The sequence below is a fragment of the Herpailurus yagouaroundi genome, unplaced genomic scaffold (genome assembly GCF_014898765.1).
Source record: "Herpailurus yagouaroundi ecotype Mexico unplaced genomic scaffold, PumYag 250, whole genome shotgun sequence".
Lineage (NCBI taxonomy): Eukaryota > Metazoa > Chordata > Mammalia > Carnivora > Felidae > Herpailurus > Herpailurus yagouaroundi.
This window is the reverse complement of record NW_024412467.1, coordinates 2,765,133-2,793,081: the sequence shown is the minus strand read 5'-3', so window position 1 is coordinate 2,793,081 and position 27,949 is coordinate 2,765,133. Positions and strand designations below refer to the sequence as shown.

General features: G+C 42.4%; 1 protein-coding gene and 1 long non-coding RNA gene across 11 annotated transcripts in view; one reads left to right on the top strand and one right to left on the bottom strand.

The window, feature by feature from the left end:
- Positions 1–12,804, bottom strand: part of LOC121020629 (uncharacterized) — a 15,904-nt gene extending 3,100 nt beyond the window's left edge. For 2 of the 5 annotated variants that reach the window (XR_005786233.1, XR_005786232.1), the window contains exon 1: positions 1,298–1,678. This is a non-coding gene — a long non-coding RNA (uncharacterized LOC121020629). Of the gene's footprint in view, positions 1–1,297; positions 1,679–2,608; positions 2,639–10,664; positions 11,737–12,523 lie in introns of those variants that run through there. The other 3 variants (XR_005786234.1, XR_005786235.1, XR_005786236.1) reach the window with 3 other exon arrangements.
- Positions 12,805–13,036: 232 nt separating this feature from the next.
- The window catches only part of MRS2 (magnesium transporter MRS2), a 41,561-nt gene continuing 26,648 nt past the window's right edge, over positions 13,037–27,949 (top strand). For 4 of the 6 annotated variants that reach the window (XM_040460733.1, XM_040460729.1, XM_040460730.1 and 1 more), the window contains exons 1-4: positions 13,039–13,313; positions 15,101–15,174; positions 18,438–18,474; positions 19,939–20,051. In XM_040460733.1, coding sequence (XP_040316667.1) covers positions 13,142–13,313; positions 15,101–15,174; positions 18,438–18,474; positions 19,939–20,051 — 396 coding nt within the window. In that variant the 5' untranslated portion in view covers positions 13,039–13,141. Of the gene's footprint in view, positions 13,314–15,100; positions 15,175–18,437; positions 18,475–19,938; positions 20,052–27,949 lie in introns of all 6 variants that reach the window. The other 2 variants (XM_040460734.1, XM_040460732.1) reach the window with 2 other exon arrangements.

Below are 27,949 nucleotides of genomic sequence, written 5' to 3'. Positions count from 1 at the left end.
TCCTTCCTTCCTTCCTTCCTTCCTTCCTTCCTTCCTTCCTTCCTTCCTTTCTTTTCACAAAGTTAAAAATCACTACCATTTAGGGGCGCCTGGGTAGCTCAGTCGGTTAAGTGTCCGACTTCGGTTCAGGCCGTGATCTCACAATTCGTGAGTTCGAGCCCCACATCAGGCTGTGTGCTGATAGCTCCGAGCCTGGAGCCTGCTTCAGGCTCTGTGTCCCTCTCTCCCTCTCTGCCCCTCCCCTGCTCACGCTCTGTCTCTCTCACAAAAAAACTTTAAAAAGTAAAGTGTTTAGGGGCACCTGGGTGGCTCAGTCAGTTGAGCATCCGACTTTGGCTCAGGTCATGATCTCACGGTCTGTGGGTTTAAGCCCTGTGTCGGGCTGTGCGCTGACAGTTTAGAGCCTGGAGCCTGCTTGGGATTCTGTGTCTCCCTCTCTCTCTGCCCTCCACCGCTCATGCTCTGTCTCTCTGTCAAAAATAAATAAACATTAAAAAAATTTTTAATAAAAATCAAAAAAAATCACTACCCTTTAACACCAGCAAGATGACTTAGATGACTATGTCTCTGGCTCTATCATCATTAAAAGGCCACTTCTGGCAAAATCTTAGATGCCCAGTTTGGACTATCAATTGTTTAGTAAGCACTTTGGAAGGGTTTCCTTAGTTCACTGACAATTAGTGAGGTAAAATAGTACTACCGCTTAGTACCTGGGAGGGTTTTGTTTTGTTTTAAGGCATAATGTCTTAAGCCCTGGTGGACTGTAATAAACAGAAGACTTTGATGAAAGAGAACTACCCCCTGCTGTGAACAGCCAGGAGCAAAGTTAACCATTACAAAATACCAATTTTGCAAGAAATTATGTCACTGATGCAGAAGTTACTGGTTAACTGCAGTCCAGTCTCTGAATTAGTGGGAAGAGCTGCCTTCGTGAACTATAATGTTCTGATGTCATTTAAAGTTTGGAAGTTCCAATTTAGAAAATTGGTATCGGTCAACAAGACATGACTAGCATGGCAAGTAGTATGATGGAAGCCAGACACCCTAGTACTTTCTCCTCACATATATTGATTTCTAACTTAATTATAAACTAACTCCAGAAGTTTCAATGATTGTGCAATATAACATTTTTCAGCCCATCAGATTTATGACCTGTTTGATCATTTCCCAGTGACATTTTCAGATAGTGCAGAGAAACCATAAGGGGTGTAGATTTGAAAAGAACTTCTTAAAACATCTACGTGAACAAATGAGAAGGCTGTAGGTCCCTTTAAGTTCACATGCAGTAAAACCTTACCTATTTAAAACCCAGCACACCCTGAACGCTGCCTGATTTTTCCCATGATTAACTCAGTTTTCATCTGAAAGAGACAAATAAAAAAAAAATTAGTATCATGAATTTACTCGAGGCAGAAGGAGGAAGAGAGGAAAGAAAAAACAGATCACCACATTACATTTATTGCAAGATGCATACGTTTCTTCATCGTCTCTGAAGTCAGGATGTGCCTTACAGTCAAGGTAGTCTTATACCTGTCCTTGACCAGGTAGTGGTGTATTGTGTGAGCAAGAAGGAATCAGGCCAAATGGTTCACGTTGCCACCACCCAAGCTGAGAGATGTGCATGGTTAATACTTCATATGTGAGGCTTAGTTCACTTTTTTATTCTTTTTATATTTATTTATTTTTGAGAGAGACAGAATAAATAAAATTTATTTATTTTTGAGAGAGACAGAGCACAAGCAGAGGATGGGCAGAGAAAGGGAGACACAGAATCCGAAGCAGGCTCCAGGCTCCAAGCTGCCAGCACAGAGCCTGACACGGGGCTCAAACCCACGAACCTCAAGATCATGACCTGAGCCTACGTCAGACACCTAACCACTGAGCCACCCAGGCACTCCAATCGTGGTATAATCTTTAAAAAATTCATTTAAAGGGCGAGCCTGGAGCCTGCTTCAGATTCTGTGTCTCCCTTTGTCTCTCTGCCCCTCCCCGGTTTGTGCTCTCTCCCTCTCTTTCCTTCCCGCTCTTTCTCTCTCTCTCTTTCCCTCTCAAAAATAAATAACAAACATTTTTAAAAATTAAGATTAAACTATGATTTAACATTGGAACAACAAGTCTTAGGAGTGTCTTAACGAATATTTTGCTTACATTTTCCCATTTATGTACAAGACTGTTATACAATAGAAACCTATGTCTAAATAAAATCTGAAAAAGAGCTTTCAGTAAGTAAAACCTTAAAAAAAACATCTATGAGAAAGTATTGTGTCCTCGTTTATTTGAAATTATCTTCCTCGTTTGTCTGAAATTATTTTCCTTCTTAGGGTTCTGTCAAACACTGGGGCGTGTCTTGTCATCACAGGTGTCTTAACTGGAAGAAGGAATGTCATCCCGTGGGGTCAGTCCTCACAAATCTCTCTGACAGCCTTGCCCCAAGACCTCATCCTACCTGACAAGCCCCCGCCCCTCCTGCAGCCACCACTTCTCCACCCCCCAAATCAGAGAGCCCCCGAGAGCGCGGGAAGCAAAGCCGGCAGCCGCTTTCTCGGGATCCTGCCATCATCGGCCAACCATGATTGTAAGATGTTATGGCAATCAGAAGTCGGTTTACCTGGTATAAAACCCAGTGCCAGCGCATCACTTCTTCGCAGAAAAGAAGAACACGGTCAGACACATTCCCAGTAAGAAGGGTTGAAACAAAAAGCGTCATCTAGCTAACTACCCATAACTAAATCTGAGCCTCATTCCCTGCACCCCCTCCTCAGCTTAAATGATGCCGTCCTGTATCGTAATTTGGATCATAGGAGACATTTCCTTAGGCATTTAGGACTATATTAAAAATGTGTGGTTGCATCTCTATCGGTTTCAAAATGTCACTTCTATGTCTGGTACACTGCAGAAGGGGTGGCCCCAGACATTTCCCACATTCCCGGAAGAGTGAAATTCCATTCTTCCCAGATTATCCTAGATGGTCCAGACCTTAACATGGGCTTCCCATTGTGCTGGGAGAGGAAAGAGGAGACTGTGATCTATCCTATGACAAGCTGGGTGTTTAGAAGACAGGAATGGTAAGATTTAATAAAACTTAATACATGTTTGAAAAATGTATACATTTTACATAAATTCATGTAAATTTAACAAATAGAACACACATCACACAAGGCTTTGCTCTACTGAATTCTCTCTCTCCCAATCTGAACTACTTTAAAGTAAATTTTCATCAGATTCACCGTATCGTGTTCTTGGCTGTCCTCCACAGCCAGTTCAAGCGTAGGGTAGTATGAAGGGCATGGACGTGTATTTTTTTAAAGCCTAGAAGTGTAAAACTTATTAGGCCTACTATCTTCACAAGCGAAAAGTTAAAACTTTTGACAGATGCTAAATCTTTATAAAAAGGAAAAAACTAATAATGAAACACACACACACACACACACACACACACACACACACACACTGCCTCAGATTCGACACCTCCTCATCGTACCTGCAGATGTCATATAGAGGTGGATACTACACCCATTAGCAGGGGTCTGCGCATATGTGCTCTCCTCAAAGTACAAGAGGTTAGTTCGAACACCTTCATTCTGAGAAATTCTTTAAAACGGTTGCGTGGGACAGCAATCTTTTGTGTAAATTCTACCTTGGCCTACTGCTTTCCAAAATTACAACTGCGAAATAAATGCAGTGCAGGTGGGCACAAGCTTAGATCATAAGAACGGAGAGGTGTTTGGATTCCCGACGTGGATGGTGGTGATGGTTACATTTAGGTGCCGACTTGACGGGGACACAGAGTGCCCAGGTTGAACGGTATTTCTGGGTGTCTGTGAGGGTGTCGGCAGATGAAATTAGCACTTGAAGCAACAGACTCCGTAAATTGTTGCTGCCGGTGTGGTGGGCGTCATTGAATGGGTGGTGGGCTTGACTAGAAAAACCAAAGCAAACCAGCAGAGGAATTCACCACTTACTTCTCTTCGGCCTCCCTGCTTGACCTGGGATGTCTGCTCTCATCTTCCGCTCCCAGACTGGCCCTTCCACCATTGGGTCCCCTGGCCTCGGGCCTCAGACTCAGGCTGAATCACACCACAGGCTTTCCTGGGTCCGCGGTTTGCAGACAGCAGATTGGCAGACGTTGGAACTTCTCAGACATTATCAAGTGGGCCAGCTCTTCCTGACAAATCTCCTTTGCTCCTGTTGGTTCAGCTCCTCTGGGAAATCCTGACTAATACACTAATTGTGCCTCTGATTCCTAGGTTAGGAATTCCCTGTATCACTTAACTCTGAAAGCATGTATTAAAATAGTCAATAAATGAACAAGCAAGCACAGGAATAGTGCTCCCTCCTGTGGCCAAAGTTCTGAAAACTTTTCAAACGTGGGAAAGCTATCTCTTGGAACCCCCAGGTGGATCACAGACCCAGACCCCAGAGATCCCAATTTACCACTGCAGGTCCTGGGTGTAGACAGGATCATGATTTTATTTTTTTTTAATTTTTAAAACATGTTGGTAATGTTTATTTATTTTTGAGAGAGACAGACACAGAGCACGAGCGGGAGAGGAGCAGAGAGAGGGGGAGACACAATCCCAAGCAGGCTCCATCCAGGCTCTGAGCTGTCAGCACAGAGCCGACACTGGGCAAACTGTGAGATGAGATCATGTCCTGAGCCAAAGTCAGACACCCAACCAACTGAGCCACCTAGGCGTCCCAACAGGATCATGATTTTAAAAGCTGGACTTGTGGTTTGTGGTAATGGAGGCAAATAAATCAGGACACATGTTTAAGTCATAAAGAATAAAATTTAATTCAGTGCTACAGTCCGGTAACGTTAGATTTGCACTTTTGAATGTCTACTATGTGTGAAGAAAATGTCTGTCAAAATTTAAAGAGGTCTAACTTGCAAAAGGAGAAACGGTCTTGGGGTTGGTGGATTCTTCTAATTCTTATAAAATACAGTGGTTCCCAGTCAGAAGTGATTTTGCTGCCCAGGAAAAAGTGACCACACCTGGAGACATCTTTGGCTTCACATCTCAGGGCCCGTGTGCTGCGAGGACCTAGTGGGTCAGGGCTGCTTCTAAATGTCCTACAATGTCCAGGACAGCGCTCCCCGCCAATAATGAATCACCTGATCCAAAATGTCCGTAGAGCTGAGGTTGAAAAACCTTGATACAAGAATGCTCTGTAATCCTTTCCATTCCTATGCAATATATAAACCTTCAGCTTGTACGCAGTACTTATTCAGTGCGAAACCAAGTACGTTTTGCTAAATTTCCAGCAATAAAGCCAGTAACTCAGAAAGGAAGAGTCTTATGAATCATGAATCACGTCTGACTACATTCTTTTGGATTATGTATTTTTTTCTTGGAACATAATATGCTAACAATTTTAAGCCATTGTTTTTCAAAATAGAAAATGTATTTGGGTGTTTTGGTTGATACGCTCCATGAGATATAAATTTAGATATTCTTGTCCCTCAGAGAAATACTAGAAAGGTGAAATTGTTTAAATTAACTCTACATGGGGCTGAAATGTTTTCATTAGAAAAACATGCCTGCTAGCAACAGGTGCATCGAGAGCAGGAGAAAGGAGAGAGGAAGATCGACTTTAACATAGTCACCCCTCTGGCAACCATGGAAAAGCATTTCTTTTAGGACCAGGATCCCCAGCCTGGGATGCCCAAATCCTGAGGCTCTATGACAATAAGGAGAGTCTGAAAGCTACTTTCAACGTTTTAGAAATGACTTAATAATAATTGACCATTTATCCACTCGAAAACATATTAGACTCACTAAAAAGCAAAACAACACGTGCAGACACTTATTACATACAAGTTTATTTCATCTGATGTAATATTGTAGGAATTGCCAGATCTCTCTGGGAAGGAGGGAAGTAACACAAAGCATCCTTTGTGATTAAACAAGAAGTTGGAGACTACTGCCTTGAGGAAACCTGGCAGTTAGATGAGGCTGTCTGGGAAACTAAAGCAGTAACACAATGTTGCACAGACCTTGTCCTCCGGTTTACTGCTTGTGGTGCTTAGTGCATGCTTGGTATATAACAGAAAACGCAATACGTAGTCGTGGTTGAGGCAGAACTTTCAAAAGAGTGAACTCCACTTCAGAATGATGGCAGTGGCAGTAAGAAAGCCCCAGGGAAAACAGTGGAGGGACAGTGCGCCAGGCTTCCAAAGCCATCAGGGAGAGCCTTCCTCCCCCCCCCCCCCCCCCCCCCCCCAAGGATCTACATTCATTTTTACTAAGGAGAAGCCTGGGTTGTTTTCTTAGGGAACTTAACGAAGACTCAAACTGTGGTAACTTCTAGTCCCCTTTACCTTCACTACCTTCCCTACCTTCCCTACCTTCCCTACCTTCCCACTGTAGTCAAATACAGCAAGCTCTCAGAGTGACTCCACTGTTTTATTGGGGGCTCCTACCACTTGGGCTAGTCCATGCTGGACCACAGGGCCCATCCCCTTAATCTCTTGGGGACCTCCTGCTCCAGGTTCCGGTATTGGTTGGTGTCCCCTGGAGAATGTGATCTGGACCCTTCCTCCTTTCACATCCTCCCCGGGCAACCTCCTACATGCCCACAGCTTCGCTTATTTCTACATGCCCAAGCCCCACATTTCTCCGTCTAGCCCACCACTTTATCCCCTACTCCAGACCAACGTTATCTAGATATGTGCTCGGCAATCTCCAACTCAACAGGTCCAAAATAGAATTCCCACTCTTTCCGCTGAACTCTCCTTCCTCCGGGTTTCCCTTACTCAGTACATAGCACTATCCACCACCATCTTGCTTCTCTCAGAATCATGGGTTCATCGTTACTTTCTGCTATTGAATGAATGGTGTCCCCAAATGCATATCTTAAAGCCCAAACCCCCAGGACTTCAGAACATAACATATTTGGAGAGAGGGCCTTTAAAGAGGTAATAAAAATGAGATTATTAGGGTGGGCCCTGATCCAATCGAACAGGTGTCCTTACAAGAAGAGGAGATTAGGACACACAGAAACACCAGGGATGTATATGTGCAGAAAAAGGCACAGGGAAGGGCACCATCTACAAGCCAAGCAGAGAACCTACCAACACCTTGATCCTGGGCTTCTAGGGTCCAGAACCGTGAGAAAGAAATGTCTGTTGTTTAAGTCTCCAGTCTGTGGAATTTTGTTACGGCAGCCCCAGCAGGCTTATATGCCTTCTCCCTCTTACCAATCACCTGGTCCTACCCGCTCTACCTCTATATATCTCTCCAGTCTTTTCTCCCCATGACCGTTCTCCCTGCCCTCACCCAGCATCCCCTCAAGTCTTCTCTGGATGCCTACAGAAGCCTCCCAATGGTCTTCCGGCTCCTCCTCTTCCCGTGCCCCATACACTCCCGTCTCCAAAGATGTCTCCAGGGTGGTCATCTAAGAATGAAAATGGAATCCTTCCCCCAGCTTAAAGCCCTTTGATACTTTCCCTATTTCTCACAGAATGAAATCCAAACTCCTTAACTTGTATAAAGCCCAGGACAATCTAGTTCCCACCTGCCCCTCTGGCCTCACCTAGACCCACTCGAGGGCCTCATCCACCATGCGTCGTCAGACACCTCTGGCAATTCTTCCAATGACCAAAAAAACCCCACTTGTTTTCCCACGCATTTTTCCCCTTTTTGGAAATGTTTCTCAGTCCCTCCTTGTTGCTAATGTTTATGCATCCCAGTCTCAACCAAACTGTCATTTCCTGAGAAAGGGTTTCCCTGCCCTCGCATGTTGGTTCACCACATCCAAGTGCCCTGAGATCCTGCACTGGTCACTGATAGTGACCTTCTTCTCACAAGGGAAATTAAACAGTTGTCTGCATTATCATGTTTCTCAGGTGAGCTCCCCAAGACTAAAATCAATCTCTTTATTTTGTATTCCCTGGACCAAGTACAGTGCCTGGACCATATTTGTTGTGAAGGGATAAGAGTAACCAGAACATACATCTGAGGCTCCGAAGGAATTTACTTCTTACTAAAGGCCCACAATTCTTTGGCAGGAGGCTTTGATTTGAATCCTGAAGCCAAATATTAAAGAGCCACAAAAGGTCGAACTTAACAGTAAATTAAGCTGAAGGGAAACATAAAACTATAATATGTCTTGTTTGCTTTTGATCCGTGGCGTGTATTTCCCCTCAGTAAAATTATTTTGTACTGGAAATGACTGGAGGAACTTGGCTGGAATAAGAGGTTTGAGGACACCAGTAGAGACTTAAAGGAGGTATTACGGGGAGAGAAGGGGGGCAGGGACTGAGAGAGGGCAGTGAAATAATCATTGGGTGGTAGTGAGGGCACAGCTGGGGCCCCGAATTTTATGGGCCCCCATCAACTAGGATTTAAGCTACAGGAAAGCAGGGTATGCATTTTCTGGGGCTGCCGTAACAAAGTACCAGAAAACGGGCGGCTTAAAACAACAGAACATTATTCTTTCACGGTTCTGGGGGCTAGAAGACCAAACTCATGGTATCAGCAAGACCTCTCTCCCACTGAAGGCTCTAGGGGAGAATCCATCCATGCTTCTTTTGGTTTCTGGTGGCTTCTGGTGCTCCTTGGCTTACAGCTGAATCACTCCAATCTCTACTCCCACCTTTACATGGTGGTCTGCTAGGTCTGAGTGGTCAAGCCTCCCTCTCCTTTCTCTGATAAAGACTACTAGTCACTGAATTGAGGGCACACCGTAAATCCTCGATGATCTCAACTTGAGATGCTTAACTAGTTGAACCTGCAAAGACTCCTACTTCCAAATAGGGTCACATTCTGAGGTTCCGAGCGAACATAAATTGGGGGGGGGGCAGCATTCTACTCACTACAGACAGGTACTTTGTTTCCTTCACGCATTTACCCCAGAACCTAAAATAATACTCGGCACATTGTCATGCTCAGCAAGTACTTGTGAAATGAATAACTTCATTAATGAATAAAATAAGTGCAAAGGATCGAGGGTGCTGAGGAATACAGGTGTTTCCGCTGAAGTGCCAAGATAGGGTACCAGCACCAAGGTCAGTTACCAACTTCTGAAGGGAATTTATAGAGAAGCCACTACACAGGTGGACCTCTCACCCAGGTGGAAGATGTCAAAGGATCAGAAGACTGAAGACTGAGGCCAGACATGGTGTGGAAGATTTAGAAACACTTCCAGAGAAAGGGGTAAGGAGAGTGCTTGCCACTCACTTCAAGTCTATTGAGAGGGACGTCTTAAGATCACTCTGAGAGCTTGAAGATGTCACAGGCTTGTACCTAAGCAAAGGATAGCAGCTCTATGCTGGGGAAGTAATTGTGCTCCCTTCTAATGGTGCATGAATCCTGGGGTGAACACGTGACAATGGGAAATCAGTCTGGGTTGCTTTTTAAAGGATCCTGCCCAAAAGAGCAGCAGGTTGGGAAAAGAGGAGCCTGGTCATTTGAGGCAAGAAGAGGCAGAATTTGTAAGTGATCAGGAGGGTCACTGTCCTCATCAAAGGACTGGCAACCAGATGGGCCTGGAGGGAAGAGGGGAAGGTCTTCCAGAGAACCCATGGACATGCCCTCAATGGGGTCAGCTTCAATATCTGCCCTGCCTATAGAGAGCACGATGCTGCCTTTCAGTCAAAGACTCGTTCATTCTAACTTGGCTTCACTGCCCCGGCAGAGTCAGAAATGGCAGCCATGGAGTAAGAAAAGGAGTGGGAAGGGGTTGGGGGGAGCTGTCCAAAATCTCTGTCCACACCAAAAATTTTTGTTTGCCTCCAGGCCCAACAAGGAGAGAGGTACCAAGTCCTTTCTTTGAATAAAGATTGCAGCTGTGATTAGTATAAGGGGCCTGATACTGCAAATTGCTGAATTGAAATTGGTATATGGAGTGGACATTTTCAATTACTGAATTGATAACAGAGTGAACATAGGGCCGAGGGACCAGAAGAGTCATGGGACCTACCCAAGTTTTCAAGAGGCTGGAGAAGGACTAGCCCCACTCAGCAGGATTGGAGGGACAAAAATAAAGTAGTTTCTAGGATTACACCCCTGAATGCTACATGTTCCAAGTACTAAGTCATAGAGGTTTCAGATGATCAGTTACATAATCCAGGCTAGGTAGAGAAGGGAGAACAGCCAGCAAGGGTCTGATGTGAAAATATAATTGTGGGTATAAAGCCTCCAGAAGGCTAGTGTCAGAGAGTGTGTTACTGGTATGGCTTTCCTGACATGAAACATTTCTAGGTAAGAATATAATCCAGAGGTGGGGATGAGGTAACCGACATGCTTTGGAGCTCAAGAGGTGAGAAAAGAGATTAAAGAAACTTAAGGCAGGGTGCTTGGGTGGCTCAGTCAGTCAAGCGTCCAACTCTGAATTTCGGCTCAGGTCATGATCTCACGGTTCTCAAGTTTGAGACCTGTGCTGACAGCGTGGAGCTTGCTTGGGCTTGTCTCTCTCTCCCTCTCCCTCTCTCTACCCCTCCCCTGCTTGCTCTCTCAAAGTAAGTGAACTTAAAAAAAAAACTTAAGGCTAAATTGTTATATAGGTGCAGAAGTCTTCTGGGATCTTGTCACGGCTTGGGCTGAATAGGAAGATGACTATTCAGACCCCAATCCCTACCCCTACAGAAACTGCTCCTGTCAAGATCACCAGGAAACTCCAGTGTCACTTCCAACATAAGCAATTCCCATTTCTCATCTTACCTGTCGGTAGCATCTGACGTAATTGAGCACTTCCTCTTTCTTGAAACACTTTCTTCACTTTGCTTCAAGGATTCCACCCTCTGATTTTACTCCTCCTTCCTGGCCACCCCTTCTCATATTCTTCTGCTGGATCCACCTCTTTTTTCGACGATTAAATGCTGGAGGATCTGGGGCTCAATCATAGAAATTTTTCTCTTTGCTGTCTCGCTTCCTAAGAGATCATACCCAGTCTCATGGCTTTAAATACCTCTACACAGCTCCCAATGTATATGTTAGCACCAACATCTCCCCCAAACTCCAGACTGCTTACTTGATATCAATGCTTAGATATTTGATTTAGCATGTCCAGAATCAAACACAATGCCATAACCTGATCTCCAACTTTCTCTGCTCCCAAATTCCCTCTCACTAGATGCCATCACGATTGCCCAGTTGTTTAGGCAAAAAAAAAAAAAAAAAAAAAAAAAGTAGTCAACTTCTATGCCTCTTTGCTTACATCCCATCTGCAAATCTTGTCAACTAGGTCTTCAATATATAGGACCAAGCTCGCCCTGTCTCCCCATCTCCATCTTGGCACAAACCATCATTGCCATCTCTCTGCCTCCACACTTGACTCTCTGTAATCTCTTCCCCACACAGAATCATCCATTTAAACATACCTCAGATCTTTACCTCGCTGCTCATTGAAGTCCCCCTATGGCACCTACCCTTCTCAGGTTAAATTCCAAACCCTTGACACGAATTGCAAGGTGATGTGTCTGGCCATTTCCCAGAGCTTTTCTAAGGCTCTGCAAGGCCATCTTAAACAGAGCTGTCTCATTGAGCTGGGGGGGTCAAGTTTTTTTAAAAGAATTATCACATATTGTCTCAAAGAAAGGTCTCTGAAGGCGTGTTTTAGAAAGAACTGTTTCATCACTGAAGCACTTAGTAAAATGAAAAATCTGTGAGGTACGTTCTTTCCAGATTTTAAGGCTTGATGTTATCCTTTGCTCTCAGTGCTGAAGTCAAACACCCCCTCTTCTGTGAAGTCTTCTGTCTGCTGGCTTCCTGATTCAGCTTCATTCCCAATACCCTACAGAAAAAACAAAAAGTTCTCCATTGTTCTGTGTTTATACACAGTGATTGGGAATCTGTGAAGCTCGTGTCTGTCTTGTGTTACTACTCTGGAAGGCACAAGTCTACTAACTCATGCTTTAAAAATATGCATATATATATACTGGGTGCCAAGGTGACTCAGTTCATTGAGCTTCTGATTCTTGCTACCGGCTCAGGTCCTGATCCCTCAGTGATGAGTTCAAGCCATTAGTGGGGCTCCTGGCTGGGCATGGGGCCTGCTTGGAATTCTCTCTCTCTCTCTCTCTCTTTCTCTCTGCTCCTCCCCTGCTTGTACACATGCATGCTCCCTCAAAATAAACATTAAAAAAAATAAAAATATACACATATACTGTATTTAATCACTTATAAAACCCACTTTTTAAATAAAGACTGAAATTAGGAGATGCCTGGGTGGCTCAGCTGGTTAAGCCTTGGACTTGATTTCAGCTCAGGTCATCTCATCGTTCACGGAATGGAGCCATGTGGGGCTCTGCACTGACAGTGTGGAGCCTGCTTGGGATTCATTCATATTCTCTCTCTCTCTCTCTCTCTCTCCCTCTGACCCTCTCCCACTGGCTAGCCTGTGCATATGCACAGGCTCTCTCTCTCAAAATGAATAAAAAAAAAAAAAAAAAAAAAAAGACTGAAATTGGGATGAGTCTTAAAATGATAGAAAGCATAATTTCTCAGCACTTTTTCTTTCTTGCTGGTACATAAAATAATGCTACCTTGGAATTGATACTATCTTACAGTTGATTAAATACTGAGTGTAAATCTTGTGAGTTTATGTGCTTCCATCTTCACCAGCAGAAGTTTAGTCCATCATTCCATATGGCAGTTGTTTCTGCTACAATACATTTAAATATAAATTGAGTTAGGAACGGGGTAGAAGTTCCTCACTTCCAAACTGCGTATCTGATCCTCAGTACGAAGACGCTCCAGAAACGGCAAAGCATTATGGTCGTGTATTTCTTCACATCCAACCATCACCAATCACTAGCAATGACCCACCCTTTACGCTCCAGCCTGACCTCTGCAAGGTCGCAGGGGTTAAGCGCCGGCTCCGCAGCTGGGGTGGCGCAGGTAAGCGCGCCCCGCCCACCTACCCCCCACCCACCCCCGGCTTGCCTCGTACGGGACGCGAACTCTGATTGGCCAAGGGACTCAAGGAGCTTGGCCAAGGGACTCAAGGAACTTGCCCAAAGTCACCTTCCGAGCATGCGCGGGAGAAGAGGTGCAGGCGCGGCGCCACCCGCGCATGCGCCGTACGCAGCCGTCGCTCTTTAAAGCGCCCGCGCGGGTCCGCGTCTTGCCGGCCGACCCGCCACCGTCCGGCATGAGGGGTTGGGGTGTTGCTGTCACCTCCTGCTCACTCAAGCACCATGGAACGCCTGCGGAGCCTGAGCCGGCTCCTGTCCCGGCGCACGCTGTGCGCTCTGGCCCAGGGCCTGACGCCTGGGACGCCCCCAGTTGCCGCCTGCGGCCGCGCGGCCCACATCCTCGGGCGGAGCCGGGCCGCGCCACTGTGCGGGCCCCGCCGGCCCCCAGTGGCAGGTACGGCCCTCTCCGCGGCCCTGGACGCCGATCTTGCGTCGACCTCAGGGCCCTGACCCGACCGTCCGACCCTGCGCAGGCCTCAGCCCCGAGTCCGCCCTTGGGGCTCCCGCCCGGAAGGTCCGCCCAGCGCCGAGGTCCCCACGCCCCTCGCTGCAACCCTCCCTCTGCAGTGCTCCAAGGGGAAGAATGTTCTTAACGAGAATTTCTCCCTGATTCCTTATATGGTAGCTCTGAAGCCGAGATTGGGTTCGTCCGCCTGAAATAATTGTTACTGTCTCTTCCCAGTCTTCTTTCCCTTCCTGATGGACACTGGTAACCCTTTTCCCATTGCTCAAGTGAGGAATGGGGACGCACCTATAAATAAGGCTGAAAACTTGGGAGACTTCGTAGTGAGAGTTGCTCCCGAGGAAGCTCTGACTTAGTTTTCCAGGGCAGTGTGACAGCCACAGGGGTCCGAGCAGTGGCGAGGAGGAGGAATCGGAGCTGTTAATGTTTTCACCATGTGATACAGCATAATGATCACATTTCCCCAAGTGTGAGAATGTGGGTGAGAATACTCAGAAACGAGCGACGTTACAATGTATGGCTCCTCAAAAGTATTGCGCTGCCCTCTAGTTTTCTCAGTTTTATTCTCAAAAGCTTTCTGAAGTACAACTCGCCATCACCACGTCCTTCCCCACGCTCAACAGAGAGTCTGTATTTGGGTACATCGCATTTTCCCTCCTTTAATAATGCTCGAGATCCCAGTTTCAGCCCATCTGATGTTTTAGGACAAACGTTGAGATTCACGATTCCCAATTTGAAAACACTTTATCTAACTTGTGGTTGATTAGCAAATGCTGATTTATTATCGCTCTTTTACTTTTATTCACCTGACTCTTATAATTTGTATTTTGTAAAGGGGAAACAAGCCCCAGATGCTAACAATTACAGGAGTCACTAAGTGTATGTAATGGGAAAGAATAAGATCGGAACGGAGACTGTGTCTCCACATTCTGTGGAGTCCGTGTGATTACTTTGGAAGTGTAAAATAATTGGTAATTTTTTTTACACCTTCTTCCCATTCCTTTTTAGTATTTTGAATACAGCATCCTTTGTGTCATTAAATCGACATGGTTATTCTTCAGAACTCACTGCAACTCAGTCTGATTACATGTTTTAAATAGATTAATTTTCGAATAAGGATTTGTTTTCATTCCAATTCATTGGGTTATCTTATGAGTATGGGATCTGCATTCCAGTTCAATGGGCTATCACATAAGTATTTACTGTGTAAAGTATATGTGTGGAAAAGTTAATACGTGGAGGTAAAATCTATAGGTTTCATGACTTAGAGATCCAATAATCCTGATCCTAGAATGCTGAAACGGGTTTTACTTGCAATGTGTTTTCTAAAATATGTCTACCAATATAATTTTCATGAGAAGCCTTTTTAAATTCTGCAAAAAAAGATGGACATTTTCTTTTAATCTCAGAACAGTGTTATACGTTTGTGCATTCAACTCTGAGATAGCAGTAATCATTAGAAAAAAGGTGGTTGGAATCCGTAAATTATTCTAGTACCTCACCTAAGCCATTACTTTTAAAAATCATTCCCTGCCAGATCTAATATAATCACCTACAAGTGTTAAAAGGGACATTCCTCTAGGAATTCCTCATTCCTCTAGGAAAAATGTTTCCAAAAAATAGTCTGAAGACTTCCGCATACTATAAGAGCTCTCTATCTTAGCCATACGTTGAAACCTGTTGTATGACCACAGAGAATTCCTTGATTTATTCTTCAGGTGAAATGCACCGGTTTAGAACTTCTGATGTCTCTCAAGCCACTTTAGCCAGCGTAGCCCCGGTGTTTACTGTGGTGAGTATGGATGGTACATTTGATAACTTAAAGAAAGTACTTCCCGTACTTATTAAGTTAACTGGGGTGGACTGGTCAGCCAAGATAATACTTATTTTTTGTTTCATAGTGAATCATTATACTTGTAAGTCATGTTGTCTTTGTGTTTTGTTTGGTGACCTGAGTGCCAGCTAGATTTGCTTAAGAGCAGCCTTGAAACTTCGGTGTTGAATGTGGAGGTCTTCTTTTGATACTAGAACTGGTCGTTCAAATCACAGCTCCTCACTGCCTCCTCAAGATTTCCCCGTGAATATGTTTAGAAGTCCTTGAAGGCTGTTGGCCATACAGGGGCTTAAACCCGTGCTATGCAATACAATATATGCAGAAGCATGTTGAAATGAAAAAGTGTAGTGTTTAAGAGTGTATGCTTTTTTTTTTTAATGTTTATTTATTTTTGAGACAGAGACAGAGCATGAATGGGGGAGGGGCAGAGAGAGAGGGAGACACAGAATCTGAAGCAGCTCCAGGCTCCGAGCTGTCAGCACACAGCCCGACGCGGGGCTCGAACTCACGGACCGCGAGATCATGACCCGAGCAAGCTGAAGCCGGACGTTTAACTGACTGAGCCACCCAGGCGCCCCAAGAGTGTATGCTTTAAAGGTTCATGATCTCTGCGATGATCTGAAATGATTCAGGGGGGGAAATGAGTAAAATAATAAGAATAATGTGTATCACAGACACGTATCTAAGAAAGAGAAATAGGTCATTGGGGCAGAATCGTAGCAAAAGAGGACTCTAGGTGAAAGTTGCACAGGGTTTGGTTGTAAGATATTGCAGCTTTTTTTGTAGGGCTTTAACTTTTTCAAAACAACAGTTGAATTTAAAAAAATGTGCCTGTTCTGAACGAGCATTCCTAAATTCAGAACTCAGCTCTACCTCTGTTAACTGGGCAGACTTGGACAAGGTGTGATAACATTTTTGTGCCTTAGTTTTCTCATTGGTATACGCTGGGGGTAATAGTACCTAGTGAAGTTCAAATTAACTCTCAACTGTGTGTGAAACCCTTAAGATTCAGGAATAATACAAAGATGTCCACTCTTACCATTACTGTTTAATACAGCACCGGAAGTCCTAGCCTCAGTAATCAGACAACAAAAAGAAATAAAAAGCATTCAAATCAGCAAGGAAGAAGTCAAGCTTTCACTATTTGCAGACAACATGGTACTCTAGGTGGGAAACCTGAAAGACTCCACCAAAAAATTGCTAGAACTAATTAACACATAAATTTACTAAGTCACAGGATATAAAATCAAGGTGCAGAAGTCTGTTGCATCTCTATACATCAATAAGGAAGAGGCATAAAACCGTTAAAACAGTGCCTCACATGGTAAGAGCTTGATATATATTAGCCATTATCATCATGATTATTCAGGCTTATGAACATAAGAACTTTTCTTTATAAACTGTACGAAGCAGGGGTGCCTGGGTGGCTCAGTCAGTTAAGTCTCCGACTTCAGCTCAGGTCATGATCTCATGGTCTGTGAGTTTGAGCCACATGTCGGGCTCCGTGCTGACAGCTCAGAGCCTGGAGCTGGCTTCAGATTCTGTGTCTCCCTCCCTCTCTGCCCCTCCCCCCATTCACAATCTCTCTCTCTCTCTCCCTCTCCCTCTCTCTCTCTCAAGAATAAACATTAAAAAAATTTTTAAGAATAAATTCAGAAATTAAATACTGAAAGAAGGTTCTTTGCAGGTGAAATTGTGTACCAAAAACACTTAAGAAAATCAGTTGATACTACTTGAAAGGAGAGCTCACTAATCAGCTCATTTTCTAGGTGATGTTACTTTATAAGATAAACATGTTTTTTAAATCATAGTTTGTATGATCTTTATCAAAATATTAAAGAAAAAATGATGAATATTGACCTGCAAAAGTATTCATATATCGTTAAGTTGGAAAAGGAGGCATGACTGCAAAGAAGTGTGTGTAACATGAGTGTATTGAAGAGGAAAAAGGCTGGGAGAACGTTTAGTAAAATATTGGCATGGCTTTCTCCAAAATTTGTCATTTGGGGTGATTAGTTTTATTTTACTTTATTTTCAAACTTTCTTCAGCTGGTATGTGTATTTGTGAAATTAAGGAAACCTAGTCTGTATTACACAAAATAGTTCCTTTTGATGTAAATTTGCCCTTTGATGGCTTATGGTACTCATATTTATGTTGACCTTACCTTGCTCATGAGAAACCAGCTAAAATATATACTGTGGGATGTTGTTCTTTTGCTGTTAACACAGCATGCGTACGTTTCCATGGTAATAACCCAGCATTTGTTGCGTCAACTATATCTTAGGGTCTTTCTGGAAATGCATATTTAACAGTAATTAGTGCAGCCTAGTATATAGTGATTCATTAAATGTTATTTGACACATTCAAACTTGACAAGTATTCAGTACTTGTGGACAAGTATTGTAGAAAAATGTTCCCTCTGCTTTCTGGGAAATAGGTAGATTTTCTGCATTGTGTCCTCTCTTCAAACTATCAGAAGAGGCCTTTTCAGTAAATCATTATTGATTCCCCTACACTCACCAGAGAGACTTGATAGCCTCCAGTAGATCCTTAGATTCACAAGATGAGCCACAGTTGGTTTCAGTCTACTCAGAAGGATAAAGGAAAGGAAACACAGAAGGGCAGCGCCAGATGTGTCCTCTTCAAAAGAAGCCCTTGTAGCCATCCAGCAGCTTCTCTGGACCCCTTGTGACAGCTCAGGTACAAGGAGTTGATGTTCTTAAAGGTGGGTATGAGTTACACCTTGGCTCAGAATCCCCACACCTTGTAGTGCCGGTGTCTCCTATAACCAGCTCCAGGGCCCACCCAGGGCTTCCGCGAGGAACGCGGCCAGTTACAAGAGCAGCCATGCTCCAGGAAAAGCAGAGCCATGGCTTCCCACGAGGTTGCTAATTTGTCCACAGTCTTCCTGGTCCTGTGCGGTCTAGCAGGTATCAGGCATTTTTACCAGAAGCAATGTTGCCTATGACCCATTGATACTCCTTTATCAGATTTCCAGTGGAACCAAGACAGAAAGTTAATCCAAGGTCACATTTATCCTCGCAAATGAAAGAGATTCTTTTAAACCTTAACTCCTAACCGAATTTAACCTAAAGAAGCTGTTATGGTTTATCTGTGCATTTTTTTTTTGTATTTGGGAGATATAATACCATATGGTATAATACTATAAGTAGTCTCATTTGGGAGAAAATAATATTTTGTTTTTATTATCTTTCTTCAGACAAAATTTGACAAAGAGGGAAACGTTACTTCTTTTGGTGAGTATGTTTAATTTTTTTGTAAATTACTTTTCTTTTTTAATCAGTGAATGAATCTGATGGAAATTAAAAAATTGTAGTGTTTTGAGTAGGATTTTCTTTGCGTATGTGGATATATTGAAAGAGATCTGTCTTCAGCATTTGTCCATCTGTCCTAATTGAAACTGGCAGTACCTGGACAATTCTCCCAGAATTGGTTTTTGGTTTTTTGTCAGGAGCCACTTCCTCTCTAACCAGATGTTAAAGGGATATTTTGAGAGCAGAGGCTGGTATGCAGCTGGAGTGCATTTAATTTCTCTTTAGTCTCCCTTTCACTGCCCTAGTCTACATACACATCTTCTGTTCCACATGTAAGACAGACTTACAGAATACTATTGACATTGCAGTGGCAATGGGTGACAGAAGACAGGAAGGACAGGGCACTAGACGGACTCTGCTGCTGATGGACAGTTACTTTTTAAAATGACACTAAGCATCGCTTTACTGTCTGACCTCAGATGCTGGCCGCAGATCTCTCATGTGCTTCCAACCCCATGATCCTGTCCCTGCCATTGCTGAGATCCTGGTGGGATATTTTGGGTGTGTTTTGCTCATTATGTCCTTCAAATGACTGTTGTACTTCGAGCTCTGTCACAGGTGTGATTTGACACTACAAGTACAGATGCTACTGTAACCATATCGTTTCTTGAGTTTCTTCATCCATCATGCTTTCTCTTAGGTAGTAAGTTTAGTTTTCAGGTAGGAGAATCTAGTGAAGAACTGACTTTATTTTCTCATTTTCTGTTAGTCCAAGAACCAAGAAAGTTGAATTATCTCTTCACAGATTTAAAATACTGAAGATAGGGGCGCCTGGGTGGCGCAGTCGGTTAAGCGTCCGACTTCAGCCAGGTCACGATCTCGCAGTCTGTGAGTTCGAGCCCCGCATCGGGCTCTGGGCTGATGGCTCAGAGCCTGGAGCCTGTCTCCGATTCTGTGTCTCCCTCTCTCTCTGCCCCTCCTCCGTTCATGCTCTGTCTCTCTCTGTCCCAAAAATAAATAAATGTTGAAAAAAAAAATTTTTTTTTAAAAATAAAATACTGAAGATAGAAAACAGGAAATGTAGTTCTTTACAATATGTATTAAAACAAAAAACAAAAAACAAAAAAAGGTGGTCCGTCTCTAGAGCTTGAAATCAATACCATGAGTCCTAATCATGTATGGCTGTGGTTATTTTGGTCCCCGGGGGCTTCTGTGTACAAAGACATTTTATGAAGTATGGATAAGACCAAAAAAGAATTATTAGAGTTTGACCAAGTTTACTTGAATTTGTTTTGAGGCTAAAATGGCCACTAAAAAGACTAATTTTGGCTTGTTTCTGGTAGTAGAAAGTGATCTTGGTGGTGGGAGGGGTGCTCTGATACAAAACTAAACTCCTCACTTTATTGGTTTGGCCCACGCTTTTTGTTAAAAATCTTTCTTTTATAGAAAAGAAGAAAACTGACTTATATCAAGAATTAGGTCTTCAAGCCAGAGATTTGAGGTTTCAGCACGTGATGAGCATCACAACAAGAAACAATAGAATTATCATGAGAATGGAGGTAAAGGGTTTTTATGTCATTGTCCTTTCCTGCTTCCTAGCTGTCTTGATCAGTATCTAGGTGAAAAGTACCTTTGTACTGACAATGGATGTGTGAGACCTAGGGTACTTGATAACATGACGTGTCATTATGAGCGTAACTCTTCCGTGGGTTCTGTACATATGTTCAGCAGGCATGACTCTTGCTCTATTTTGTGTTGGCAGAGTTCTGACTGCAGTCTCTATTCTCGCTGTTGGAATTTGGTTTCTAGTTTCTGAAATGGTAGGAGAAAGAATCTTGATTATAATAGACATTTTCAGTTGTATACAGTTATGTGTCATCATAGCATAACTTTAGCCACCAAGAACATATATTCTGGGTCTTCAAATAGCCCAGGAATATCCCTTAAAATTTATAATCTTAACTTATATTTTTATTTCAACAGAAAGCTTTCTAAAACAAAGTCTTCTCCCGTCTACTCAGAGTACACTAAATACAATGTAATTTTCCTTAGTGATTCAGAATAAATTTGAACCTATGTAATTTGGATGGGCTAATGTCTAGAGTTCAGAAATAGATGAGACATGGTTCTCAATGGTATTGGCCCTCAAGTAGACATGAGACTTGCTTTCTTTAAAAAGTCTTTGATGGCAGATTTCTGTCGTTTTAACTAGAATTTTTAAAAAAACTAATAATGGAAGCAGTCTTCAGAAAATATTCTTCACTTTTGTTATTGATAGCTAGAACCTTTTAAAAAAGTATCTTTGTCCACCAAAAAACTACAAGAACTGATATGTGAATTCAGTAAATCACAGGATACAAGATCAACAGACAGAAATCCATTGCATTTCTGTACACTAATAACGAAGTAGTAGAGAAATTAAACAGTCCCGTTTACAATTGTATCAGAAATAGTAATAACAATAATACCAAAAATAATAAAATACCTAGAAATAAAACGTTGATAAAAGAAATTCAAGATGACATGAAAAAATGGAAAGATATTCCATGCTCATGGATGGGGGGAGCAAATAGTTAAAAATGTCCAGACTTCCAGAAGCAATCTGCAGATTTATGCAATCCCTGTGAAAATACCAGCAACATTTTTATTGATTTTTTAAAAAATTTTTACTTTAATCACCAGTGCTCATCATGACAAGTGCAGTCCTTAATCCCCATGACCTGTTGTCCCCATCCCTCCACCCACCTACCCCTCTGGTGACCATCAGTTTGTTGTCTACAGTTAAGGAATCTTAGTTTCTTGGTTTGTCTCTTTTTTTTCCCCCTTTGCTCCTTTTTTTTTCTTTCTTAAATTCCATATATGAGTGAAATTGCAGGGTATTTGTCTTTCTCTGACTTACTTCACTTAGCATTATACTCTTCAGCTCCATCCATATCTTTGCAGATGGCAGGATTTCATTATTTTTTATGGCTGAATAATATATGTATATATCTCATCTCTTTATCCACTCATCAATCAGATATTTGGGCTGCTTCCATATCTTGACTATTGTAAATAATCTGCTATAAACATAGCAGCACATGTATCTCTTCAAATCAGTATTTTTGTATTCTTTGGGTGAATACCTAGTAGTGCAATTACTGGATCATAGGGTAGTTCTATTTTTACCTTTTTGAGGGACCTCCGCACTGTTTGCCACGTGGCTGCACCAGTTTGCATTTCCACCAACAGTGCATGAGGTTCCTTTTTCTCCACATTCTCCTCCAGCATCTCTTGTTTTTTGTGTTGTTGATTTTAGCCATTCTGACAGGTGTGAGGTGTTATCTCCTTGTAGTTTTGATTTGTGTTTCCCTAATAATAAGTGATAATGAGCATCTTTTCGTGTGCCTGTTAGCCATCTTCTTTGGAGAAGATGTATGTCTTCTTTGGAGAAACGTCTGCCCATGTCTTTTGCCCATTTTTATTTGAACTATTTATTTCTTGGGTATTGAGTTTTATTGGTTCTTTTAGACACTAACCCTTTATTGGATATGTCATTTGCAAATATCTTCTTTCATTCCATAGGTTGCCTTTTGGTTTTGTTCATTGTTTCCTCTGTTTGCTCTGCAGGAGCTTTTTATGTTGATGTAGTCCCATTAGTTTATTTTTGTTTTTGTTTCCTTACCTCAAGAGACATGTCTAGAAAAATGTTACTATAGCCAATGGCAAAAAAGATACTTACTGCCTGTGTTCTCTCCTAGGGGTTTTGTGGTTTCAGGTCTCATGTTTAGGTCTTTAATCCATTTTGAATTTGTTTTTGTGTATGGTGTAAGAAAGTGGTCCAGTTTCATTCTTTTGCATGTTGCTGTCTAGTTTTCCCAGCACCATTTGTTGAAGAGACTGTCTTTCCCATTGGCTATTCTTTCCTGCTTTGTCAAACATTAATTAACTATATAACTGTGTGTTTATTTCTGGGCTTTCTATTCTGTTCCATTGGTCTGTGTGTCTGTTTTTGTGCCAGTACCCTACTGTTTTGACTACTGCAGCTTTGAAATACAACTTGAAATCCAGAATTGTGATGCCTCCCGTTTTGCTTTGCTTTTTCAAGATTGCTTTGGCTATTTCAGGGTCTTTTGTGGTTCTGCACAAATTTTAGGACTGTTTGTTCTAGCTCTGTGAAAAATGCTGTTGGTATTTTGATAGGGATTGCATTAAATGTACAGATTGTTTGGTGTAGTATAGACAGTTTAACAGTATTTATCCTTCCAATCCATGAGCATGGAATGTCTTTCCATTTCTTTGTGTTGTCTTGAATTTCTTCTTTCATCAGTGTTTTATAGTTTCCAGTACAGGTCTTTCACCTCTTTGGTTACATTTATTCCAAGGTATCTTTTTTTTTTTTTTTAATTTTTTAATACTTATTTTGAGAGAGCGAGAGAGAGAGCAGGGGAGAGGGCAGAGAGAGGGGAGACATAGAATCCAAAGCAGGCTCTAGGCTCTGAGCTGTCAGCATAGAGCCCAGTGTGGGGCTCAAACTCATAAGATCATGACCTGAGCTGAAGTTGGATGCTCAACTTACTGAGCCACCTAGGTGCCCCAGTATCTTATCATTTTTCATGCAATTGTAAATGGGATTTTTTTTCCTAATTTCTGTCTCTGCTGCTTCATCATCAGTGTATAGAAATGGACAGATTTCTTTACATTGATTTGTACCCTGCGACTTTACTGAATTCGTGTATCAGCTCTAGCAGTTTTGTGGTGGAGTCCTCAGGGTTTTCTATATGTAGTATCACATCATCTGCAAATAGTGGAAGTTTTACTTATTCCTTGCCAAATTGGATAATTTATTTCTTTTTGTTGTCTGATTGCTGTGGCTAGGACTTCCAGTACTATGTTGAGTAAAAGTGGTGAGCAAGCACATTCTTGTTCCTGATCTTAGTGGAAAAGCTCTCAGTTTTTCACCATTGAGGATGATGTTCGCTGTGAGTTTTTCATATATGGCCTTTATTATGTTGAGGTATGTTCCCTCTAAACCTACTTTGTGGAGGATTTTTATCATGGATGTTGTACTTCGTCAAATGCTTTCTCTGCATCTGTTGAAATGATCGTATGGTTTTTATTCTTTCTCTTGTGGATGTCATGTATCATGTTGATTGATTTGCAAATATTGAATCACCCTTGCATCCCAGGAATAATTTCCACTTGATCATAGTAAATGATTGTTTTGATTTATTGTTGAATTTGGTTTGCTGGTATTTTGTTGAGGATTTTTGCATCTGTGTTCACAGAGATATTGGCTTATAGTTCTCTCTGGTCTAATCTTTATTTCCTTTTTTCTGCTGGCTTTAGGCTTTGTTAGTCTTTATCTAGCTTCTTCAGGTGTAAGGTTAGGTTGTTTATTTGAGATTGTTCTTCTTCAGGCAGGCCTGTATTGCTGTATATTTCCCTCTTAGGACCATTTTTGCTGCATCCGAAAGATTTTGGACCATTGTGTATTCATTTTCACTTGTTTCCATGCACTTTGTTTCCAGCTTTCTTCTTTTGTTTCCTGTTTGACCATTCATTGTTGAGTAGCATATTATTTAACCTCCATGTATTTGTGTTCTTTCCAGGTTTGTTCTTATGGTTGATTTCTAGTTTCATAGTGTTATGATCAGAAAAGATGCATGGTATGAATTTGATCTTTTTCAATTTGTTGAGGCTTGTTTTTTTTGCCTAATATGTGATCTATTCTGGAGAATGTTCCATGTGCACTTGGAAAGAATGTGTATTGTGCTGTTTTAGGATGGAATGTTCTGAATATATCTGTTAAATACATGCGGTCCAGTGTGTTATTCAAAGCCATGGTTTCCAGGTGCTGGGTGGCTCAGTCCTTAAGCATCTGACTTCGGCTCAGGTTGTGGTCTCATGGTTCGTGAATTTGAGTCCCACATCAGGTAATCTCGAGCCCTGTTTCTTTCTCTCTCTCTCTCTCTCTTTCTCTCTCTTTCTCTCTCTTTCTCTCTCTTTCTCTCTCTCTCTCTCTCTCTCTCTCTCTCTCTTTCTCTCTTCTTTCTCTCTCTCTGCCTCTTTTGGGATTCTCTCTCTGCCTCTCTCTCTTTTTCTCAAAAAAAAAAAAAAGAAAAGCCATTGTTTCCTTGTTGATTTTTTTTTTAAATATCTGAAATTTATTGTCAAATTAGCTTCCATACAACACCCAGTGCTCATCCCAAAAGATTCCCTCTTCAATGCCCATCACCTAACTTGTTGATTTTCTTTTATTATTTTTTTTTAATGTTTATGTTTGAGAGAGAGAGAGAGAGAGAGAGCGTGAGCAGGGGAGGGGCAGAGAGAGAGGGAGACACAGAATCGGAAGTGGGTTCTGGGCTCTGAGCTGTCAGCACAGAGCCTGACACGGGGCTCGAACTCACGGACCGCAAGATCCTGACCTGAGCTGAAGTCGGCCGTTCAACCGACTGAGCCACCCAGGCGCCCCTAACTTGTTGATTTTCTGATTGGATGATCTGTCCATTGATATAAGTAAGGTGTTAAAGTCCCCTATTTTTATTGTATTATTCTCACTTAGTTCCTTTATGTTTAACTATTTTATGTATTTGGTTGCTTCCATGTTGGGTGTGTTAATATTTACAATTGTTACATCTTCTTGTTGTATTGTCCCTTTTATAATTATATAGTGTCCCTCTTCGTCTCTTACTACAGTCTTTGTTTTTTGTTTTTTTTAAATTTTTTTTTAACGTTTATTTATTTTTGGGACAGAGAGAGACAGAGCGTGAACAGGGGAGGGGCAGAGAGAGAGGGAGACACAGAATCGGAAACAGGCTCCAGGCTCTGAGCTGTCAGCACAGAGCCTGATGCAGGGCTCGAACCCACGGACCGTGAGATCATGACCTGAGTCGAAGTCGGACGCTTAACCGACCGAGCTACCCAGGCACCCCAGTTTTTGTTTGTTTTTGAAAACTTTAAGTTTGTTTATTTTTGAGAGATAGAGACAGAGTGTGAGCAGGGGAGGGGCAGAGAGAGAAGGAGACACAGAGCTCAAAGCAGGCTCCAGGGTATAAGCTGTCAGCACAGAGCCTGATGCAGGGCTCAAACTCATGAGGCACAAGATCATGACCTAAGCCAAAGTCGGGCATTCAGCAGAGTGAGCCACCCAGGTGCCCCAGTTACATTCTCAAGATCTATTCTATGTGAGCTAAATCTTGCTATCCCAGCTTTCTTTTCACTTCCATGCACACGACAAATATTTCCACCCCCTCACTTTCGATCTGCGTGTATTTTTAGGTCTAAAATGCGTCTCTTACGGACAGCATATAGATTGGTCTTTTTTTTTTTTTTAATCCATTCTGTTACTCTGTGTCTTTTGATTGGAGTGTGTAGTTCATTTACATTCAAAACAATGTATTTATGCCATTTATACGATTTGTGGTTGTTTCTGAAGGTTTTCTCTGATCCTTTCTTTCTTTCATGGTTTGCTGGGTTTCTTTTGTGATATACTTGGAGTCTTTTCTCTTTATTTTTTTCATATCACTGGTTTTGATTTCTGGTTATCATTAGGTTTATATACAACGTCTTTTGCAGTCTGTATTAAGTTGATGGTCATTTAAGTTTGGACCCATTCTTTACTCCCCTCCCGCCCCCACATTTTAGGTATACATGTCATATTTTACGTCCTTTTATTCTGTGAGTTTCTTGACTGATTTTTTTTTCCAGAAATGTTCATTTTTACTGATTTTGTGTTTCTTACCTTCATACTGTCATTTTTGGTCTTTCCTTTGCAGTCAAGGATTCCCCTTTAACATTTCTAGCAGGATTGGATTAGTGGCCATGAGTTCCTTTAGTTTTTGTTTGCCTGGGTAACTCTTTATCTCTACTTCAGTTCTGAATGACAGCCTTGCTGAATAGAGTATTCTCTTTTTTAATATTTTAAAAATATTCAGGGGCGCCTGGGTGGCGCAGTCGGTTAAGCGTCCGACTTCAGCTCAGGTCACGATCTCGCGGTCCGCGAGTTCGAGCCCCGCGTCGGGCTCTGGGCTGATGGCTCAGAGCCCGGAGCCTGCTTCCGATTCTGTCTCCCCCTCTCTCTCTCTGCCCCTCCCCCGTTCATGCTCTGTCTCAAAAATAAATAAAACATTAAAAAAAATTAAAAAAATATATTTATTTGTTTCTGAGAGACAGAGTACAAGCGGGGGAGGGGAAGAGAGAGAGGGAGATACAGAATCTGAAGCAGGCTACAGGCTCTGAGAGTTAGCACAGAACCTAATGTAGAGCTCGCAGTCACGAACTGTGAGATCATGACCTGAGCCAAAGTCAGACGCTCAACCAACTAAACCACCCAGGAGCCCCTGGATAGAGTATTCTTTCTTGGCAGCAGGTTTCTCCCATTTTGTACTTTGAATGTGTCATGCCATCTCTCTGTCTTGGAAAATTTCTGCTGAAAAAAATCTGTTGCTAGGCTTATGGAGTTTCCTTTGTATGTAACTGTCTTCTGTTGTCTTGCTGCTTTTTTTTTTTTTTTTTTTTTTTTTTACGTTTTTATTTATTTTTGGGACAGAGAGAGACAGAGCATGAACGGGGGAGGGTCAGAGAGAGAGGGAGACACAGAATCGGAAACAGGCTCCAGGCTCTGAGCCATCAGCCCAGAGCGTGACGCGGGGCTCGAACTCACGGACCATGAGATCGTGACCTGGCTGAAGTCGGACGCTTAACCGACTGCGCCACCCAGGCGCCCCTTGCTGCTTTTAATATTATTTCTTTATCACTGTATTTTGCCATTTTAATCACAATAGGTCTTTGTGTGGATATACTTATGTTGATTTTGTTGGGAGTTCTCTGTGCCTCTTGAATCTGGATATCTGTTTCCTTCCCCACATTAGGGAAGTTTTCAGCTATTTTTCTTCAGATAAATTCTCTACCTCCTTTTGTCTCTCCTCTTTTGGGGCTCCCGTAATACGAATGTTACTATGTTTGATGGAGTCACTGAGTTCCCTGAGGCTCTTCTCCTGTTGCACAATTCTTTGTTCTCCCTTTTGTACAGCTTGGTTACATTTTTCTGTCTTCTAGGTCATTAATTCATTCCTCGGCTTCTTCAGCCTGCTGTTTATTCCATCAAGCGAAATGTTTCTCATTTCACGTATTGAGCCCTTTATCTCTTTATGTTTCCTCATCTCTTTGTCAAGGGTCTCACTGATGTTGTCCACTCTTAAGTCCATTGAGTATCCCTATGATCATTGTTTTAAATTCTCCATCAGCTTTGTTACCTATATCTGTTTTATTTAGATCTCTGGCTATGGCCTTGTCCTGTTCTTTTACTTGGGGCAAATTCCCTGTCTTCTCATTCTGTATGAGTATCTCCACCTGTTTCTGTGTGTAGGAAAGTCAGCTACATCTCCTGTCCTTGAAGGGAATGTTCTTATGAAGAAGAGGTCCTGTGTAGTGTCTGCAGTGTAGTTTCCCTTGTTCCCCAGGGCCTGGCACTTCT